Source organism: Hyperolius riggenbachi, chromosome 2 (assembly GCF_040937935.1).
Source record: "Hyperolius riggenbachi isolate aHypRig1 chromosome 2, aHypRig1.pri, whole genome shotgun sequence".
Lineage (NCBI taxonomy): Eukaryota > Metazoa > Chordata > Amphibia > Anura > Hyperoliidae > Hyperolius > Hyperolius riggenbachi.
In genome coordinates, this window is record NC_090647.1 from 3,913,702 (window position 1) to 3,933,043 (window position 19,342).

Consider the following 19,342-nt stretch of genomic DNA (forward strand, 5'->3'; position numbering starts at 1 on the left):
TCTCCTGCTTTCTTTTGCTAGTGCCGTCTCTCCTGATCTCACGCGGCAATACTCTATACTTGTGTGAGGCTGTATATGTAGATGTCTCTCCTGCTGTCTTTCGCTAGTGCCGTCTCTCCTGGTCTCACGCGGCAATACTCTATGCTTGTGTGAGGCTGTATATGTGGATGTCTCTCCTGATCTCACGCGGCAATACTCTATACTTGTGTGAGCCTGTATATGTGGATGTCTCTCCTGCTGTCTTTCACTAGTGCCGTCTCTCCTGGTCTCACGCGGCAATACTCTATACTTGTGTGAGGCTGTATATGTGGATGTCTCTCCTGCTGTCTTTCACTAGTGCCGTCTCTCCTGGTCTCACGCGGCAATACTCTATACTTGTGTGAGGCTGTATATGTGGATGTCTCTCCTGCTGTCTTTCACTAGTGCTGTCCCTCCTGGTCTCACGCGGCAATACTCTATGCTTGTGTGAGGCTGTATATGTGGATGTCTCTCCTGCTGTCTTTCACTAGTGCCGTCTCTCCTGGTCTCACGCGGCAATACTCTCTACTTGTGTGAGGCTGTATATGTGGATGTCTCTCCTGCTGTCTTTCACTAGTGCCGTCTCTCCTGGTCTCACGCGGCAATACTCTATACTTGTGTGAGGCTGTATATGTGGATGTCTCTCCTGCTTTCTTTTGCTAGTGCCGTCTCTCCTGATCTCACGCGGCAATACTCTATACTTGTGTGAGGCTGTATATGTGGATGTCTCTCTTGCTGTCTTTCACTAGTGCCATCCCTCCTGGTCTCACGCGGCAATACTCTATACTTGTGTGAGGCTGTATATGTGGATGTCTCTCCTGCTGTCTTTCACTAGTGCCGTCCCTCCTGGTCTCACGCAGCAATACTCTATACTTGTGTGAGGCTGTATATGTGGATGTCTCTCTTGCTGTCTTTCACTAGTGCCGTCTCTCCTGGTCTCACGCAGCAATACTCTATACTTGTGTGAGGCTGTATATGTGGATGTCTCTTTTGCTGTCTTTCACTAGTGCTGTCTCTCCTGATCTCACGCGGCAATACTCTATACTTGTGTGAGGCTGTATATGTGGATGTCTCTCCTGCTGTCTTTCACTAGTGCCGTCTCTCCTGGTCTCATGTGGCAATACTCTATACTTGTGTGAGGCTGTATATGTGGATGTCTCGCCTGCTGTCTTTCACTAGTGCCGTCTCTCCTGGTCTCACGCGGCAATACTCTATACTTGTGTGAGGCTGTATATGTGGATGTCTCTCCTGCTGTCTTTCACTAGTGCCGTCTCTCCTGGTCTCACGCGGCAATACTCTATACTTGTGTGAGGCTGTATATGTGGATGTCTCTCCTGCTGTCTTTCACTAGTGCCGTCTCTCCTGGTCTCACGCGGCAATACTCTCTACTTGTGTGAGGCTGTATATGTGGATGTCTCTCCTGCTGTCTTTCACTAGTGCCGTCTCTCCTGATCTCACGCGGCAATACTCTATACTTGTGTGAGGCTGTATATGTGGATGTCTCTCCTGGTCTCACGCGGCAATACTCTATACTTGTGTGAGGCTGTATATGTGGATGTCTCTCCTGCTGTCTTTCACTAGTGCCGTCTCTCCTGGTTTCACGCGGCAATACTCTATACTTGTGTGAGGCTGTATATGTGGATGTCTCTCCTGGTCTCACGCAGCAATACTCTATACTTGTGTGAGGCTGTATATGTGGATGACTCTCCTGCTGTCTTTCACTAGTGCCGTCTCTCCTGGTCTCACGCGGCAATACTCTCTACTTGTGTGAGGCTGTATATGTGGATGTCTCTCCTGCTGTCTTTCACTAGTGCCGTCTCTCCTGGTCTCACGCGGCAATACTCTCTACTTGTGTGAGGCTGTATATGTGGATGTCTCTCCTGCTGTCTTTCACTAGTGCCGTCTCTCCTGGTCTCACGTAGCAATACTCTATACTTGTGTGAGGCTGTATATGTGGATGTCTCTCCTGGTCTCACGCGGCAATACTCTATACTTGTGTGAGGCTGTATATGTGGATGTCTCTCCTGGTCTCTCGCAGCAATACTCTATACTTGTGTGAGCCTGTATATGTGGTTGTCTCTCCTGCTGTCTTTCACTAGTGCCGTCTCTCCTGGTCTCACGCGGCAATACTCTATACTTGTGTGAGGCTGTATATGTGGATGTCTCTCCTGGTCTCACGCAGCAATACTCTATACTTGTGTGAGGCTGTATATGTGGTTGTCTCTCCTGCTGTCTTTCACTAGTGCCGTCTCTCCTGATCTCACGCGGCAATACTCTATACTTGTGTGAGGCTGTATATGTGGATGTCTCTCCTGGTCTCACGCGGCAATACTCTATACTTGTGTGAGGCTGTATATGTGGTTGTCTCTCCTGCTGTCTTTCACTAGTGCCGTCCCTCCTGGTCTCACGCGGCAATACTCTATACTTGTGTGAGGCTGTATATGTGGATGTCTCTCCTGGTCTCACGCAGCAATACTCTATACTTGTGTGAGGCTGTATATGTGGTTGTCTCTCCTGCTGTCTTTCACTAGTGCCGTCTCTCCTGGTCTCACGCGGCAATACTCTATACTTGTGTGAGGCTGTATATGTAGATGTCTCTCCTGGTCTCATGCAGCAATACTCTATACTTATGTGAGGCTGTATATGTGGTTGTCTCTCCTGCTGTCTTTCACTAGTGCCGTCCCTCCTGGTCTCACGCGGCAATACTCTATACTTGTGTGAGGCTGTATATGTGGATGTCTCTCCTGGTCTCACGCGGCAATACTCTATACTTGTGTGAGGCTGTATATGTGGATGTCTCTCCTGGACTCACGCAGCAATACTCTATACTTGTGTGAAGCTGTATATGTGGATGTCTCTCCTGCTGTCTTTCACTAGTGCCGTCTCTCCTGGTCTCACGCGGCAATACTCTATGCTTGTGTGAGGCTGTATATGTGGATGTCTCTTCTGCTGTCTTTCACTAGTGCCGTCTCTCCTGGTCTCACGCAGCAATACTCAATGCTTGTGTGAGGCTGTATATGTGGATGTCTCTCCTGCTATCGTTCACTAGTGCCGTCTCTCCTGGTCTCACGCGGCAATACTCTATGCTTGTGTGAGGCTGTATATGTGGTTGTCTCTCCTGCTGTCTTTCACTAGTGCCGTCTCTCCTGGTCTCACGTGGCAATACTCTATGCTTGTGTGAGGCTGTATATGTGGATGTCTCTCCTGCTGTCTTTCACTAGTGCCATCTCTCCTGGTCTCACGCAGCAATACTCTATGCTTGTGTGAGGCTGTATATGTGGATGTCTCTCCTGCTATCGTTCACTAGTGCCGTCTCTCCTGGTCTCACGCAGCAATACTCTATGCTTGTGTGAGGCTGTATATGTGGATGTCTCTCCTGCTGTCTTTCACTAGTGCCGTCCCTCCTGGTCTCACGCAGCAATACTCTATGCTTGTGTGAGGCTGTATATGTGGATGTCTCTCCTGCTATCGTTCACAAGGGCCGTCTCTCCTGGTCTCACGCAGCAATACTCTATGCTTGTGTGAGGCTGTATATGTGGATGTCTCTCCTGCTGTCTTTCACTAGTGCTGTCTCTCCTGGTCTCACGCGGCAATACTCTATACTTGTGTGAGGCTGTATATGTGGATGTCTCTCCTGCTGTCTTTCACTAGTGCCGTCTCTCCTGGTCTCACGCGGCAATACTCTATACTTATGTGAGGCTGTATATGTGGATGTCTCTCCTGCTGTCTTTCACTAGTGCCGTCCCTCCGGTCTCACGCAGCAATACTCTCTACTTATGTGAGGCTGTATATGTGGATGTCTCTCCTGCTGTCTTTCACTAGTGCCGTCTCTCCTGGTCTCACGCGGCAATACTCTATACTTGTGTGAGGCTGTATATGTGGTTGTCTCTCCTGCTGTCTTTCACTAGTGCCGTCTCTCCTGGTCTCACGCAGCAATACTCTATACTTCTGTGAGGCTGTATATGTGGTTGTCTCTCCTGCTGTCTTTCACTAGTGCCGTCTCTCCTGGTCTCACGCGGCAATACTCTATACTTGTGTGAGGCTGTATATGTGGATGTCTCTCCTGGTCTCACACGGCAATACTCTATACTTGTGTGAGGCTGTATATGTGGATGTCTCTCCTGGTCTCACGCAGCAATACTCTATACTTGTGTGAGGCTGTATATGTGGTTGTCTCTTCTGCTGTCTTTCACTAGTGCCGTCCCTCCTGGTCTCACGCGGCAATACTCTATACTTGTGTGAGGCTGTATATGTGGATGTCTCTCCTGGTCTAACGCGGCAATACTCTATACTTGTGGGAGGCTGTATATGTGGATGTCTCTCCTGGTCTCACGCAGCAATACTCTATACTTGTGTGAGGCTGTATATGTGGTTGTCTCTCCTGCTGTCTTTCACTAGTGCCGTCTCTCCTGATCTCACGCGGCAATACTCTATACTTGTGTGAGGCTGTATATGTGGATGTCTCTCCTGGTCTCACGCGGCAATACTCTATACTTGTGTGAGGCTGTATATGTGGATGTCTCTCCTGCTGTCTTTCACTAGTGCCGTCTCTCCTGATCTCACGCGGCAATACTCTATACTTGTGTGAGGCTGTATATGTGGATGTCTCTCCTGGTCTCACGCGGCAATACTCTATACTTGTGTGAGGCTGTATATGTGGTTGTCTCTCCAGCTGTCTTTCACTAGTGCCGTCCCTCCTGGTCTCACGCGGCAATACTCTATACTTGTGTGAGGCTGTATATGTGGTTGTCTCTCCTGCTGTCTTTCACTAGTGCCGTCCCTCCTGGTCTCACGCGGCAATACTCTATACTTGTGTGAGGCTGTATATGTGTATGTCTCTCCTGGTCTCACGCAGCAATACTCTATACTTGTGTGAGGCTGTATATGTGGTTGTCTCTCCTGCTGTCTTTCACTAGTGCCGTCTCTCCTGGTCTCACGCGGCAATACTCTATACTTGTGTGAGGCTGTATATGTGGATGTCTCTCCTGGTCTCACGCAGCAATACTCTATACTTATGTGAGGCTGTATATGTGGTTGTCTCTCCTGCTGTCTTTCACTACTGCCGTCCCTCCTGGTCTCACGCGGCAATACTCTATACTTGTGTGAGGCTGTATATGTGGATGTCTCTCCTGGTCTCACGCAGCAATACTCTATACTTGTGTGAAGCTGTATATGTGGATGTCTCTCCTGCTGTCTTTCACTAGTGCCGTCTCTCCTGGTCTCACGCGGCAATACTCTATGCTTGTGTGAGGCTGTATATGTGGATGTCTCTTCTGCTGTCTTTCACTAGTGCCGTCTCTCCTGGTCTCACGCAGCAATACTCAATGCTTGTGTGAGGCTGTATATGTGGATGTCTCTCCTGCTATCGTTCACTAGTGCCGTCTCTCCTGGTCTCACGCAGCAATACTCTATGCTTGTGTGAGGCTGTATATGTGGTTGTCTCTCCTGCTGTCTTTCACTAGTGCCGTCTCTCCTGGTCTCACGCGGCAATACTCTATGCTTGTGTGAGGCTGTATATGTGGATGTCTCTCCTGCTGTCTTTCACTAGTGCCATCTCTCCTGGTCTCACGCAGCAATACTCTATGCTTGTGTGAGGCTGTATATGTGGATGTCTCTCCTGCTATCGTTCACTAGTGCCGTCTCTCCTGGTCTCACGCAGCAATACTCTATGCTTGTGTGAGGCTGTATATGTGGATGTCTCTCCTGCTGTCTTTCACTAGTGCCGTCTCTCCTGGTCTCACGCGGCAATACTCTATACTTGTGTGAGGCTGTATATGTGGATGTCTCTCCTGCTGTCTTTCACTAGTGCCGTCCCTCCTGGTCTCACGCAGCAATACTCTATACTTGTGTGAGGCTGTATATGTGGATGTCTCTCCTGCTGTCTTTCACTAGTGCCGTCTCTCCTGGTCTCACGCAGCAATACTCTATGCTTGTGTGAGGCTGTATATGTGGATGTCTCTCCTGCTATCGTTCACTAGTGCCGTCTCTCCTGGTCTCACGCAGCAATACTCTATGCTTGTGTGAGGCTGTATATGTGGATGTCTCTCCTGCTGTCTTTCACTAGTGCCGTCTCTCCTGGTCTCACGCGGCAATACTCTATACTTGTGTGAAGCTGTATATGTGGATGTCTCTCCTGCTGTCTTTCACTAGTGCCGTCCCTCCTGGTCTCACGCAGCAATACTCTATACTTGTGTGAGGCTGTATATGTGGATGTCTCTCTTGCTGTCTTTCACTAGTGCCGTCTCTCCTGGTCTCACGCAGCAATACTCTATACTTGTGTGAGGCTGTATATGTGGATGTCTCTTTTGCTGTCTTTCACTAGTGCTGTCTCTCCTGATCTCACGCGGCAATACTCTAGACTTGTGTGAGGCTGTATATGTGGATGTCTCTCCTGCTGTCTTTCACTAGTGCCGTCTCTCCTGGTCTCATGTGGCAATACTCTATACTTGTGTGAGGCTGTATATGTGGATGTCTCGCCTGCTGTCTTACACTAGTGCCGTCTCTCCTGGTCTCACGCGGCAATACTCTATACTTGTGTGAGGCTGTATATGTGGATGTCTCTCCTGCTGTCTTTCACTAGTGCCGTCTCTCCTGGTCTCACGCGGCAATACTCTATAGTTGTGTGAGCCTGTATATGTGGATGTCTCTCCTGCTGTCTTTCACTAGTGCCGTCTCTCCTGGTCTCACGCGGCAATACTCTATACTTGTGTGAGGCTGTATATGTGGATGTCTCTCCTGCTGTCTTTCACTAGTGCCGTCTCTCCTGGTCTCACGCGGCAATACTCTATACTTGTGTGAGGCTGTATATGTGGATGTCTCTCCTGCTGTCTTTCACTAGTGCTGTCCCTCCTGGTCTCACGCGGCAATACTCTATGCTTGTGTGAGGCTGTATATGTGGATGTCTCTCCTGCTGTCTTTCACTAGTGCCGTCTCTCCTGGTCTCACGCGGCAATACTCTCTACTTGTGTGAGGCTGTATATGTGGATGTCTCTCCTGCTGTCTTTCACTAGTGCCGTCTCTCCTGGTCTCACGCGGCAATACTCTATACTTGTGTGAGGTTGTATATGTGGATGTCTCTCCTGCTTTCTTTTGCTAGTGCCGTCTCTCCTGATCTCACGCGGCAATACTCTATACTTGTGTGAGGCTGTATATGTAGATGTCTCTCCTGCTGTCTTTCGCTAGTGCCGTCTCTCCTGGTCTCACGCGGCAATACTCTATGCTTGTGTGAGGCTGTATATGTGGATGTCTCTCCTGATCTCACGCGGCAATACTCTATACTTGTGTGAGCCTGTATATGTGGATGTCTCTCCTGCTGTCTTTCGTTAGTGCCGTCTCTCCTGGTCTCACGCGGCAATACTCTATACTTGTGTGAGGCTGTATATGTGGATGTCTCTCCTGCTGTCTTTCACTAGTGCCGTCTCTCCTGGTCTCACGCGGCAATACTCTATACTTGTGTGAGGCTGTATATGTGGATGTCTCTCCTGCTGTCTTTCACTAGTGCTGTCCCTCCTGGTCTCACGCGGCAATACTCTATGCTTGTGTGAGGCTGTATATGTGGATGTCTCTCCTGCTGTCTTTCACTAGTGCCGTCTCTCCTGGTCTCACGCGGCAATACTCTCTACTTGTGTGAGGCTGTATATGTGGATGTCTCTCCTGCTGTCTTTCACTAGTGCCGTCTCTCCTGGTCTCACGCGGCAATACTCTATACTTGTGTGAGGCTGTATATGTGGATGTCTCTCCTGCTTTCTTTTGCTAGTGCCGTCTCTCCTGATCTCACGCGGCAATACTCTATACTTGTGTGAGGCTGTATATGTGGATGTCTCTCTTGCTGTCTTTCACTAGTGCCATCCCTCCTGGTCTCACGCGGCAATACTCTATACTTGTGTGAGGCTGTATATGTGGATGTCTCTCCTGCTGTCTTTCACTAGTGCCGTCCCTCCTGGTCTCACGCAGCAATACTCTATACTTGTGTGAGGCTGTATATGTGGATGTCTCTCTTGCTGTCTTTCACTAGTGCCGTCTCTCCTGGTCTCACGCAGCAATACTCTATACTTGTGTGAGGCTGTATATGTGGATGTCTCTTTTGCTGTCTTTCACTAGTGCTGTCTCTCCTGATCTCACGCGGCAATACTCTATACTTGTGTGAGGCTGTATATGTGGATGTCTCTCCTGCTGTCTTTCACTAGTGCCGTCTCTCCTGGTCTCATGTGGCAATACTCTATACTTGTGTGAGGCTGTATATGTGGATGTCTCGCCTGCTGTCTTTCACTAGTGCCGTCTCTCCTGGTCTCACGCGGCAATACTCTATACTTGTGTGAGGCTGTATATGTGGATGTCTCTCCTGCTGTCTTTCACTAGTGCCGTCTCTCCTGGTCTCACGCGGCAATACTCTATACTTGTGTGAGGCTGTATATGTGGATGTCTCTCCTGCTGTCTTTCACTAGTGCCGTCTCTCCTGGTCTCACGCGGCAATACTCTCTACTTGTGTGAGGCTGTATATGTGGATGTCTCTCCTGCTGTCTTTCACTAGTGCCGTCTCTCCTGATCTCACGCGGCAATACTCTATACTTGTGTGAGGCTGTATATGTGGATGTCTCTCCTGGTCTCACGCGGCAATACTCTATACTTGTGTGAGGCTGTATATGTGGATGTCTCTCCTGCTGTCTTTCACTAGTGCCGTCTCTCCTGATCTCACGCGGCAATACTCTATACTTGTGTGAGGCTGTATATGTGGATGTCTCTCCTGGTCTCACGCGGCAATACTCTATACTTGTGTGAGGCTGTATATGTGGATGTCTCTCCTGGTCTCTCGCAGCAATACTCTATACTTGTGTGAGCCTGTATATGTGGTTGTCTCTCCTGCTGTCTTTCACTAGTGCCGTCTCTCCTGGTCTCACGCGGCAATACTCTATACTTGTGTGAGGCTGTATATGTGGATGTCTCTCCTGGTCTCACGCAGCAATACTCTATACTTGTGTGAGGCTGTATATGTGGTTGTCTCTCCTGCTGTCTTTCACTAGTGCCGTCTCTCCTGATCTCACGCGGCAATACTCTATACTTGTGTGAGGCTGTATATGTGGATGTCTCTCCTGGTCTCACGCGGCAATACTCTATACTTGTGTGAGGCTGTATATGTGGTTGTCTCTCCTGCTGTCTTTCACTAGTGCCGTCCCTCCTGGTCTCACGCGGCAATACTCTATACTTGTGTGAGGCTGTATATGTGGATGTCTCTCCTGGTCTCACGCAGCAATACTCTATACTTGTGTGAGGCTGTATATGTGGTTGTCTCTCCTGCTGTCTTTCACTAGTGCCGTCTCTCCTGGTCTCACGCGGCAATACTCTATACTTGTGTGAGGCTGTATATGTAGATGTCTCTCCTGGTCTCATGCAGCAATACTCTATACTTATGTGAGGCTGTATATGTGGTTGTCTCTCCTGCTGTCTTTCACTAGTGCCGTCCCTCCTGGTCTCACGCGGCAATACTCTATACTTGTGTGAGGCTGTATATGTGGATGTCTCTCCTGGTCTCACGCGGCAATACTCTATACTTGTGTGAGGCTGTATATGTGGATGTCTCTCCTGGACTCACGCAGCAATACTCTATACTTGTGTGAAGCTGTATATGTGGATGTCTCTCCTGCTGTCTTTCACTAGTGCCGTCTCTCCTGGTCTCACGCGGCAATACTCTATGCTTGTGTGAGGCTGTATATGTGGATGTCTCTTCTGCTGTCTTTCACTAGTGCCGTCTCTCCTGGTCTCACGCAGCAATACTCAATGCTTGTGTGAGGCTGTATATGTGGATGTCTCTCCTGCTATCGTTCACTAGTGCCGTCTCTCCTGGTCTCACGCGGCAATACTCTATGCTTGTGTGAGGCTGTATATGTGGTTGTCTCTCCTGCTGTCTTTCACTAGTGCCGTCTCTCCTGGTCTCACGTGGCAATACTCTATGCTTGTGTGAGGCTGTATATGTGGATGTCTCTCCTGCTGTCTTTCACTAGTGCCATCTCTCCTGGTCTCACGCAGCAATACTCTATGCTTGTGTGAGGCTGTATATGTGGATGTCTCTCCTGCTATCGTTCACTAGTGCCGTCTCTCCTGGTCTCACGCAGCAATACTCTATGCTTGTGTGAGGCTGTATATGTGGATGTCTCTCCTGCTGTCTTTCACTAGTGCCGTCCCTCCTGGTCTCACGCAGCAATACTCTATGCTTGTGTGAGGCTGTATATGTGGATGTCTCTCCTGCTATCGTTCACAAGGGCCGTCTCTCCTGGTCTCACGCAGCAATACTCTATGCTTGTGTGAGGCTGTATATGTGGATGTCTCTCCTGCTGTCTTTCACTAGTGCTGTCTCTCCTGGTCTCACGCGGCAATACTCTATACTTGTGTGAGGCTGTATATGTGGATGTCTCTCCTGCTGTCTTTCACTAGTGCCGTCTCTCCTGGTCTCACGCGGCAATACTCTATACTTATGTGAGGCTGTATATGTGGATGTCTCTCCTGCTGTCTTTCACTAGTGCCGTCCCTCCGGTCTCACGCAGCAATACTCTCTACTTATGTGAGGCTGTATATGTGGATGTCTCTCCTGCTGTCTTTCACTAGTGCCGTCTCTCCTGGTCTCACGCGGCAATACTCTATACTTGTGTGAGGCTGTATATGTGGTTGTCTCTCCTGCTGTCTTTCACTAGTGCCGTCTCTCCTGGTCTCACGCGGCAATACTCTATACTTGTGTGAGGCTGTATATGTGGATGTCTCTCCTGGTCTCACGCAGCAATACTCTATACTTGTGTGAGGCTGTATATGTGGTTGTCTCTCCTGCTGTCTTTCACTAGTGCCGTCTCTCCTGATCTCACGCGGCAATACTCTATACTTGTGTGAGGCTGTATATGTGGATGTCTCTCCTGGTCTCACGCGGCAATACTCTATACTTGTGTGAGGCTGTATATGTGGTTGTCTCTCCTGCTGTCTTTCACTAGTGCCGTCCCTCCTGGTCTCACGCGGCAATACTCTATACTTGTGTGAGGCTGTATATGTGGATGTCTCTCCTGGTCTCACGCAGCAATACTCTATACTTGTGTGAGGCTGTATATGTGGTTGTCTCTCCTGCTGTCTTTCACTAGTGCCGTCTCTCCTGGTCTCACGCGGCAATACTCTATACTTGTGTGAGGCTGTATATGTAGATGTCTCTCCTGGTCTCATGCAGCAATACTCTATACTTATGTGAGGCTGTATATGTGGTTGTCTCTCCTGCTGTCTTTCACTAGTGCCGTCCCTCCTGGTCTCACGCGGCAATACTCTATACTTGTGTGAGGCTGTATATGTGGATGTCTCTCCTGGTCTCACGCGGCAATACTCTATACTTGTGTGAGGCTGTATATGTGGATGTCTCTCCTGGACTCACGCAGCAATACTCTATACTTGTGTGAAGCTGTATATGTGGATGTCTCTCCTGCTGTCTTTCACTAGTGCCGTCTCTCCTGGTCTCACGCGGCAATACTCTATGCTTGTGTGAGGCTGTATATGTGGATGTCTCTTCTGCTGTCTTTCACTAGTGCCGTCTCTCCTGGTCTCACGCAGCAATACTCAATGCTTGTGTGAGGCTGTATATGTGGATGTCTCTCCTGCTATCGTTCACTAGTGCCGTCTCTCCTGGTCTCACGCGGCAATACTCTATGCTTGTGTGAGGCTGTATATGTGGTTGTCTCTCCTGCTGTCTTTCACTAGTGCCGTCTCTCCTGGTCTCACGTGGCAATACTCTATGCTTGTGTGAGGCTGTATATGTGGATGTCTCTCCTGCTGTCTTTCACTAGTGCCATCTCTCCTGGTCTCACGCAGCAATACTCTATGCTTGTGTGAGGCTGTATATGTGGATGTCTCTCCTGCTATCGTTCACTAGTGCCGTCTCTCCTGGTCTCACGCAGCAATACTCTATGCTTGTGTGAGGCTGTATATGTGGATGTCTCTCCTGCTGTCTTTCACTAGTGCCGTCCCTCCTTGTCTCACGCAGCAATACTCTATGCTTGTGTGAGGCTGTATATGTGGATGTCTCTCCTGCTATCGTTCACAAGGGCCGTCTCTCCTGGTCTCACGCAGCAATACTCTATGCTTGTGTGAGGCTGTATATGTGGATGTCTCTCCTGCTGTCTTTCACTAGTGCTGTCTCTCCTGGTCTCACGCGGCAATACTCTATACTTGTGTGAGGCTGTATATGTGGATGTCTCTCCTGCTGTCTTTCACTAGTGCCGTCTCTCCTGGTCTCACGCGGCAATACTCTATACTTATGTGAGGCTGTATATGTGGATGTCTCTCCTGCTGTCTTTCACTAGTGCCGTCCCTCCGGTCTCACGCAGCAATACTCTCTACTTATGTGAGGCTGTATATGTGGATGTCTCTCCTGCTGTCTTTCACTAGTGCCGTCTCTCCTGGTCTCACGCGGCAATACTCTATACTTGTGTGAGGCTGTATATGTGGTTGTCTCTCCTGCTGTCTTTCACTAGTGCCGTCTCTCCTGGTCTCACGCAGCAATACTCTATACTTGTGTGAGGCTGTATATGTGGTTGTCTCTCCTGCTGTCTTTCACTAGTGCCGTCTCTCCTGGTCTCACGCGGCAATACTCTATACTTGTGTGAGGCTGTATATGTGGATGTCTCTCCTGGTCTCACACGGCAATACTCTATACTTGTGTGAGGCTGTATATGTGGATGTCTCTCCTGGTCTCACGCAGCAATACTCTATACTTGTGTGAGGCTGTATATGTGGTTGTCTCTTCTGCTGTCTTTCACTAGTGCCGTCCCTCCTGGTCTCACGCGGCAATACTCTATACTTGTCTGAGGCTGTATATGTGGATGTCTCTCCTGGTCTAACGCGGCAATACTCTATACTTGTGGGAGGCTGTATATGTGGATGTCTCTCCTGGTCTCACGCAGCAATACTCTATACTTGTGTGAGGCTGTATATGTGGTTGTCTCTCCTGCTGTCTTTCACTAGTGCCGTCTCTCCTGATCTCACGCGGCAATACTCTATACTTGTGTGAGGCTGTATATGTGGATGTCTCTCCTGGTCTCACGCGGCAATACTCTATACTTGTGTGAGGCTGTATATGTGGATGTCTCTCCTGCTGTCTTTCACTAGTGCCGTCTCTCCTGATCTCACGCGGCAATACTCTATACTTGTGTGAGGCTGTATATGTGGATGTCTCTCCTGGTCTCACGCGGCAATACTCTATACTTGTGTGAGGCTGTATATGTGGTTGTCTCTCCTGCTGTCTTTCACTAGTGCCGTCCCTCCTGGTCTCACGCGGCAATACTCTATACTTGTGTGAGGCTGTATATGTGTATGTCTCTCCTGGTCTCACGCAGCAATACTCTATACTTGTGTGAGGCTGTATATGTGGTTGTCTCTCCTGCTGTCTTTCACTAGTGCCGTCTCTCCTGGTCTCACGCGGCAATACTCTATACTTGTGTGAGGCTGTATATGTGGATGTCTCTCCTGGTCTCACGCAGCAATACTCTATACTTATGTGAGGCTGTATATGTTGTTGTCTCTCCTGCTGTCTTTCACTACTGCCGTCCCTCCTGGTCTCACGCGGCAATACTCTATACTTGTGTGAGGCTGTATATGTGGATGTCTCTCCTGGTCTCACGCAGCAATACTCTATACTTGTGTGAAGCTGTATATGTGGATGTCTCTCCTGCTGTCTTTCACTAGTGCCGTCTCTCCTGGTCTCACGCGGCAATACTCTATGCTTGTGTGAGGCTGTATATGTGGATGTCTCTTCTGCTGTCTTTCACTAGTGCCGTCTCTCCTGGTCTCACGCAGCAATACTCAATGCTTGTGTGAGGCTGTATATGTGGATGTCTCTCCTGCTATCGTTCACTAGTGCCGTCTCTCCTGGTCTCACGCAGCAATACTCTATGCTTGTGTGAGGCTGTATATGTGGTTGTCTCTCCTGCTGTCTTTCACTAGTGCCGTCTCTCCTGGTCTCACGCGGCAATACTCTATGCTTGTGTGAGGCTGTATATGTGGATGTCTCTCCTGCTGTCTTTCACTAGTGCCATCTCTCCTGGTCTCACGCAGCAATACTCTATGCTTGTGTGAGGCTGTATATGTGGATGTCTCTCCTGCTATCGTTCACTAGTGCCGTCTCTCCTGGTCTCACGCAGCAATACTCTATGCTTGTGTGAGGCTGTATATGTGGATGTCTCTCCTGCTGTCTTTCACTAGTGCCGTCTCTCCTGGTCTCACGCGGCAATACTCTATACTTGTGTGAGGCTGTATATGTGGATGTCTCTCCTGCTGTCTTTCACTAGTGCCGTCCCTCCTGGTCTCACGCAGCAATACTCTATACTTGTGTGAGGCTGTATATGTGGATGGAAATACATATATCCAGGATGTCTCTCCTGCTGTGGATGTGGATGTCTCTCCTGCTGTCTTTCACTAGTGCCGTCTCTCCTGGTCTCACGCGGCAATACTCTATACTTATGTGAGGCTGTATATGTGGAAGTCTCTCCTGCTGTCTTTCACTAGTGCCGTCTCTCCTGGTCTCACGCGGCAATACTCTATACTTGTGTGAGGCTGTATGTGTGGATGTCTCTTCTGCTGTCTTTCACTAGTGCCGTCTCTCCTGGTCTCACGCGGCAATACTCTATACTTGTGTGAGGCTGTATGTGTGAATGGTTTTTATTGTCCTTTCTTCTTAGTCCTCTGCTTTGGTCACTGGTATTCTTACTCTTCTGTATGGTTGTCCATGTCCTCTTCTGATGCCCACCACCAGTGCACTTCCTTCCCTTTCTTCCCATCACTATTTAGCATCCGCATTTCCTTTTATGTAAAGATGCGTGTCGTCTTCTGCCGCCCATTATCCATGTCCTGTTTGTTCCTGCCTGGGCTCTCCTAGTCTCTAGTGTTCCTGCCTGGGCTCTCCTAGTCTCTAGTGTTCCTGCCTGGGCTCTCCTAGTCTCTAGTGTTCCTGCCTGGGCTCTCCTAGTCTCTAGTGTTCCTGCCTGGGCTCTCCTAGTCTCTAGTGTTCCTGCCTGGGCTCTCCTAGTCTCTAGTGTTCCTGCCTGGGCTCTCCTAGTCTCTAGTGTTCCTGCCTGGGCTCTCCTAGTCTCTAGTGTTCATGCCTGGGCTCTCCTAGTCTCTAGTGTTCCTGCCTGGGCTCTCCTAGTCTCTAGTGTTCCTGCCTGGGCTCTCCTAGTCTCTAGTGTTCCTGCCTGGGCTCTCCTAGTCTCTAGTGTTCCTGCCTGGGCTCTCCTAGTCTCTAGTGTTCATGCCTGGGCTCTCCTAGTCTCTAGTGTTCATGCCTGGGCTCTCCTAGTCTCTAGTGTTCCTGCCTGGGCTCTCCTAGTCTCTAGTGTTCCTGCCTGGGCTCTCCTAGTCTCTAGTGTTCCTGCCTGGGCTCTCCTAGTCTCTAGTGTTCCTGCCTGGGCTCTCCTAGTCTCTAATGTCAACACTCCCTACTTTTTGGAGGTTCATATTCTGTCCATCACTAGTGCCCTTCTCTCTCATCCTTCCCAATCTCTGGTGTCCACGTTCCATCCTTGAGGCTGTGTGTGGTCTTCTGCTGTCCATCATCAGTGTCCTCTCTTCCTCTCCTGGTTACTAGTGTCCACGTTCCCTCGTGTGTGTGGTCTTCTGCTGTCCATCATCAGTGTCCTCTTTTCCTCCCCTGGTTACCAGTGTCCATGTTCTCTCCTGTGAGGTCTTCTGCTGTCCACCACCAGTGTCCTCTTTTCCTCTCCTCTCCTGGTTACCAGTGTCCACGTTCCCTCCTTGTGTGAGGCTGTGTGGTCTTCTGCTGTCCATCATTAGTGTCCTCTTTTCCTCTCCAGGTTACCAGTGTCCATGTTCCCTCCTGTGTGTGGTCTTCTGCTGTCCACCACCAGTGTCCTCTTTTCCTCTCCTCCCCTGGTTACCAGTGTCCACGTTCCCTCCTGTGTGGTCTTCTGCTGTCCATCATCAATGTCCTCTTTTCCTCCCCTGGTTACCAGTGTCCACGTTCCCTCGTGTGTGTGGTCTTCTGCTGTCCCTCATCAGTGTCCTCTCTTCCTCTCCTGGTTACCAGTGTCCACGTTCCCTCGTGTGTGTGTGGTCTTCTGCTGTCCACCACCAGTGTCCTCTTTTCCTCTCCTCTCCTGGTTACCAGTGTCCACGTTCCCTCCTTGTGTGAGGCTGTGTGGTCTTCTGCTGTCCATCATTAGTGTCCTCTTTTCCTCTCCAGGTTACCAGTGTCCATGTTCCCTCCTGTGTGTGGTCTTCTGCTGTCCACCACCAGTGTCCTCTTTTCCTCTCCTCTCCTGGTTACCAGTGTCCATGTTCCCTCGTTGTGTGTGGTCTTCTGCTGTCCACCACCAGTGTCCTCTTTTCCTCTCCTCTCCTGGTTACCAGTGTCCACGTTCCCTCCTTGTGTGAGGCTGTGTGGTCTTCTGCTGTCCATCATTAGTGTCCTCTTTTCCTCTCCAGGTTACCAGTGTCCATGTTCCCTCCTGTGTGTGGTCTTCTGCTGTCCACCACCAGTGTCCTCTTTTCCTCTCCTCTCCTGGTTACCAGTGTCCACGTTCCCTCGTTGTGTGTGGTCTTCTGCTGTCCACCACCAGTGTCCTCTCTTCCTCTCCCCTCCTGGTTACCAGTGTCCACGTTCCCTCCTGTGTGGTCTTCTGCTGTCCATCATCAATGTCCTCCGTTCCTCCCCTGGTTACCAGTGTCCACGTTCCCTCTTGTGTGTGGTCTTCTGCTGTCCCTCATCAGTGTCCTCTCTTCCTCTCCTGGTTATCAGTGTCCACGTTCCCTCGTTGTGTGTGGTCTTCTGCTGTCCCTCACCAGTGCCCTTCTTTCTCACCTCCTTTACTTCCCATCACAGATGTCCTCTGCTGTTTCCGTCTCATACTACAATGAAATATAAATATTGCCTTGGCAGGATTTGCAGCAGGTCATGGTATCCGGGCCCAACCTGAACGAGACGAGTATTGTGTCTGGTGGATATGGCGGAAGTACAGAGGGAATCATTCCTACCGGCAGCCTGAAGGGTGAGAAGCAATGCCGTGTGTACTTGTGGTCACATGTATGTGCGATCTGTGCTCCTGTACATGGGAGAACCTCTCTGTACAACGCTGTGGTGTATGTCAGAGCTATATCAATGTACAATAATAGTGTGTGACTGTGGTGAGGACATTAGAGTGTCAGCTCCTCTGGTGCAGAGACTGATGGGAATGGATCAGTGATCTCTGTACAGCGCTGTGGTATATGTCAGAGCTATATAAATGTATAATAATAATAGTGTGTGACTGTGGTGAGGACATTAGAGTGTAAGCTCCTCTGGTGCAGAGACTGCTGGGAATGGATCAGTGATCTCTGTACAGCGCTGTGGTATATGTCAGAGCTATATAAATGTATAATAATAATAGTAGGTGACTGTGGTGAGGACATTAGAGTTTTAAACAATCCATGATTCTAATGATTATCCAGGCAAAAATCTCATGAATAAGGACTTCAGTAAGTCTAAAGTTTTTCACAAGTAAGAGGTTTGCATACAACCCATACATATAGCTCCCGTTACGTGTTTGGAGAGGTAGCTGGTGGCACACAGACTGGACACCAGGTTCCCCCATCCTTGGTTCCACCATCCTCTCTATCCAGGTCCTCTCCATCCTGGGCTGCCAGACCTAGGTGGGTTGTGGAGTCATTAGAGGTGGTAGCACGTTTTTCAGAGACTAGAATTGTATGATGGTAACTTCTGCATGGAGTCTAGAGTAGATAGATCAGGCAGAAGCCATTGGGGGGCAGTTTGATGTTTGCCCGCTACCAAAATAAATTGAATCAAATTATGAGAGACATATTTTATAGAACTGGGTCTGTGTCCCTATAGGAGTACTTTAGAACCTTTAGATGTATTAAATTGGAGGACATCAGAAATAAGGCTACATGTCTTTGACCAGAATCTTGCTACAGCAGGGGACATCCACCAGATATGGATATGGGTTAGATATGAGTTAGGAGCAGCTTCTAAAACTACGAGAAGAGTTTGTGCGCTCCAGTCTGTGCAATCTCTCAGGCTTATATGTTCTGCGTAAAAGTCGGAGTGCTACCTCAAGGTGCAAAGACTTGAAGCTCCTGCGAAACAAGGGCTCAGAGCAGTTTGACTATTGCTCCGGCTCCATGGATTTATACAAATTGTAGTTAATACTTTAGTCATGTGACCTACAGTCCTCAGGCCACCCAGCAGTCGGTGCTCTCCACAATGTCACACCCGCTTGATATTTTCCTGTCTGTGATTCTGTCTAGGACCCGCGGTGCAGATTAACCCCCGCTACCTTGGAGTGCGACTTTTACCAACAGAGGGACAAGGTTTCACGCCTGTTTATTTTACTCTTCCTATCCAATAACTGTGGCATGGCTGTGTGCCGGGTCTGGTGACACGAGCCTTGTCTGCTCTGCATGTTTCTCTTACAGCGGCTGCACTAACCTCCTCTCAAGGGATCTTCTAGTTCAATCACGGTGTCCTCTGTGTGACCAAGCTGACCGTACTGCCATTGTGTGTTTCTACTCAGATCAATGTTACTACCTTGATTCAACAGTCACTTCAGTTAAGTGGACGTCATCTTTATTAATTGGGGGACTAAGCTCCACCCCCAGCAGCCTCATGCCCGAGCTGTTAGTGTATTGAGAGATTTGGGGTTCACCTGTGTGGAGGTCCTCATAGATGGCAGTGAGCTTTGGGTATTGGGTACTGCTGGTGAAAAGGCTTGGAGTTCTCCTGTGTGGAGGTCCTCATAGGTTGGAGGGAGCCTTGGGTATTGGATACTGCTGGTGAAGAGGCTTGGGGTTCTCCTGTGTGGAGGTCCTCATAGGTTGGAGGGAGCCTTGGGTATTGGATACTGCTGGTGAAGAGGCTTGGGGTTCTCCTGTGTGGAGGTCCTCATAGGTTGGAGGGAGCCTTGGGTATTGGATACTGCTGGTGAAGAGGCTTGGAGTTCTCCTGTGTGGAGGTCCTCATAGGTTGGAGGGAGCCTTGGGTATTGGATACTGCTGGTGAAGAGGCTTGGGGTTCTCCTGTGTGGAGGTCCTCATAGGTTGGAGGGAGCCTTGGGTATTGTATACTGCTGGTGAGAAGGCTTTGGGTTCTCCTGTGTGGAGGTCCTCATAGGTTGGAGGGAGCCTTGGGTATTGTATACTGCTGGTGAGAAGGCTTTGGGTTCTCCTGTGTGGAGGTCCTCATAGGTTGGAGGGAGCCTTGGGTATTGGATACTGCTGGTGAAAAGGCTTGGAGTTCTCCTGTGTGGAGGTCCTCATAGGTTGGAGGGAGCCTTGGGTATTGGATACTGCTGGTGAA

The 19,342-nt window shown here is 49.5% G+C and overlaps 1 protein-coding gene across 5 annotated transcripts in view; it reads left to right on the top strand.

Moving 5' to 3' along the window:
* ARFIP2 (ADP ribosylation factor interacting protein 2) overlaps positions 1-19,342 on the top strand; it is a 185,053-nt gene that overhangs the window by 89,319 nt on the left and 76,392 nt on the right. For 3 of the 5 annotated variants that reach the window (XM_068266456.1, XM_068266459.1, XM_068266457.1), the window contains exon 3: positions 16,931-17,039. In XM_068266456.1, coding sequence (XP_068122557.1) covers positions 16,931-17,039 — 109 coding nt within the window. Of the gene's footprint in view, positions 1-16,930; positions 17,040-18,294; positions 18,358-19,342 lie in introns of all 5 variants that reach the window. The other 2 variants (XM_068266458.1, XM_068266460.1) reach the window with 1 other exon arrangement.